Source organism: Mesoplodon mirus (assembly GCF_964341445.2).
Source record: "Mesoplodon mirus genome assembly, chromosome: 14".
In the NCBI taxonomy this organism is placed as follows: domain Eukaryota; kingdom Metazoa; phylum Chordata; class Mammalia; order Artiodactyla; family Ziphiidae; genus Mesoplodon; species Mesoplodon mirus.
The window spans coordinates 56,850,392-56,852,410 of NC_138990.1; the positions used below are offsets into that span (position 1 = coordinate 56,850,392).

Here is a 2,019-nt window from a genome sequence, read left to right on the forward strand (position 1 = left end):
ATGGAGATCTTTTATCCTGAAGAGTCCCTTCTTGGGAGAATCCCTTCTTGGGTTTCTAAGATTCCCAGGGGTGAAAAAGGCCCATAACCTTCTTTGCCCTTTACTCTGGGATTGCTCTGTGGCTGAAACGAAGAGGAATCAAATTTAGAAACATCTGAAAGGAAATCCAGATCCAGGATATTATCAGATGCGAGGCAAGCCAAGGGTGTATCAGCTGGTGAGGTCCTGTCAGCGGGATTTAGGAGGAGGATCTTAAACAAGAGCATGGCCCTAAGTCCACGGAAGCGGGAAGAGTCATGGGTTTTCATATCTTTCCCTCTTCAGAAGCCAGGCTACAACTTCCTATATAAGGCTTGTATATAAGGCTCATTTCATATAATAAGAAAAACAAATGTATTATTTTCAGGAAATGACAGGAAAATAGGAAGAAAATAAAGTGGTGTTTGGGGGACTATCTTAAAATTTCAAACGGTGCTATAAGAACTAAAAAAAAAAAAAAAGAATATAAAATAATGGAGTTGAACTACTGAGAGCCGCCTTCGAGGGCGAAGGAGGAGAGGCAGGAGGAGGGACTGGGGGAGGGTTTCCCGACGAGGGGGCGGCTATGGCAGCTGCGCGGCAGCAGCGGCGGCTGAGACGGAGCGCGCGCCCAGCTTTGAATGAGCGGGGCTGGGACTGAGCCGGCGGAGCGCAAGCTCGAGGAAGCGACCAGCAGCTGGGCGCCTCCGCCGGGCGGGCGGGAAGCGGGAGGGGCAGGTTTTGATTCCCACCATGGGTATCACACAGTTTCGGTTACTTAAAGTTTGTACCGGCCTAGCAACAGTATTCTCATTCCTAAAGAGATTAATACACAGACCTGGCAGAGGACGGAAGTTAAGTGGAGACCAAAGAACTTTGCCAACTACAGTTGATTATCCATCAGTTCCTAAGCAGACAGATGTTGAAGAGTGGGCTTCCTGGGATGAAGATGCTCCCACAAGTGTAAAGATTGAAGGAGGGAATGGGAATGTGGCAACACAGCAAAATGCTTTAGAACAACTGGAACCTGACTATTTTAAGGACATGACACCAACTATAAGGAAAACCCAGAAAATCATTATTCAGAAGAGAGAACCATTAAATTTTGGCATCCCAGATGGTAGCACGGGTTTCTCTAGTAGACTAGCAGTTACACAAGAGATGCCTTTTATTCATGGATCTCCTGAATTAGGTGACTTGGATACCTGGCAGGAAAATACCAATGCATGGGAAGAAGAAGAAGATGTGGGCTGGCAAGCCAAAGAAGTTCTGAGGCAGCAGAAGAGAGAGAAAACAGAGCAGCAGAACAACAAAGGAAGAAAATGGAAAAGGAAGCACAGGGGCTAATGAAGAAAGAACAAAACAAAATTGGTGTGAAGCTTTCATGACAAAATGTTCTTCAGATGTCATAGTGCCAGTACGAGAAACATGAGCTCCACAACACAAGTAACATTTCTATGGAGTTAAGAATAGTTTCAGAATACAAATACACTGCTCGATTTTAATGCATTCATCAGGCCATGCAGGACGCCAGGATTCTCTCAAAATCCCTTGAACTCTTGGTGATTGAGACTCAACAAAAAAAGACTTGTGAGATAATATTTTCTTCAACATGTTCCAACTATAAGACAATTGTTTGCTGTAGAGAAATTATTACAAATGGAACAGATCAGTACCTCTTCAAGCTAGTGTTTCTAGCTAATTAAATGGGTGTAAATTTTACGGTGGGAAAGAACTCTGCTGTCTATAATGCTTTCCTTCCATGTGCATAATGATAAAATAAATAATTTTAAATATTAAAAAAATAATAATGGAGTTGAGAAGGTCTGTGGCTTAGGAGCCCGCCGTAGTTCACTGCTGCCCAAACTGCTCTACCTGGCATTTAAAATATTTCATCCAAAGGTCTCACTTACCTATCCAACCTTGCTGGATTTTAGCAGTCTACTTCCAGATTCTTCCCTTGACAGGTGCAAAAACTGATAACCAGAGATTTTAAGAGAT

At 43.4% G+C, this 2,019-nt stretch overlaps 1 protein-coding gene across 1 annotated transcript; it reads left to right on the forward strand.

Moving 5' to 3' along the window:
• Positions 1-227: 227 nt before the first annotated feature.
• Positions 228-1,365, forward strand: LOC309815355 (receptor-binding cancer antigen expressed on SiSo cells-like; the record flags this gene model as incomplete). The annotated part of the gene is made up of 1 exon (XM_082642103.1): positions 228-1,365. Exon 1 carries the CDS (start codon positions 772-774, stop codon positions 1,363-1,365), a length of 594 nt encoding a protein of 197 aa, XP_082498229.1. The 5' UTR covers positions 228-771.
• Between the last annotated feature and the right edge of the window lie 654 nt (positions 1,366-2,019).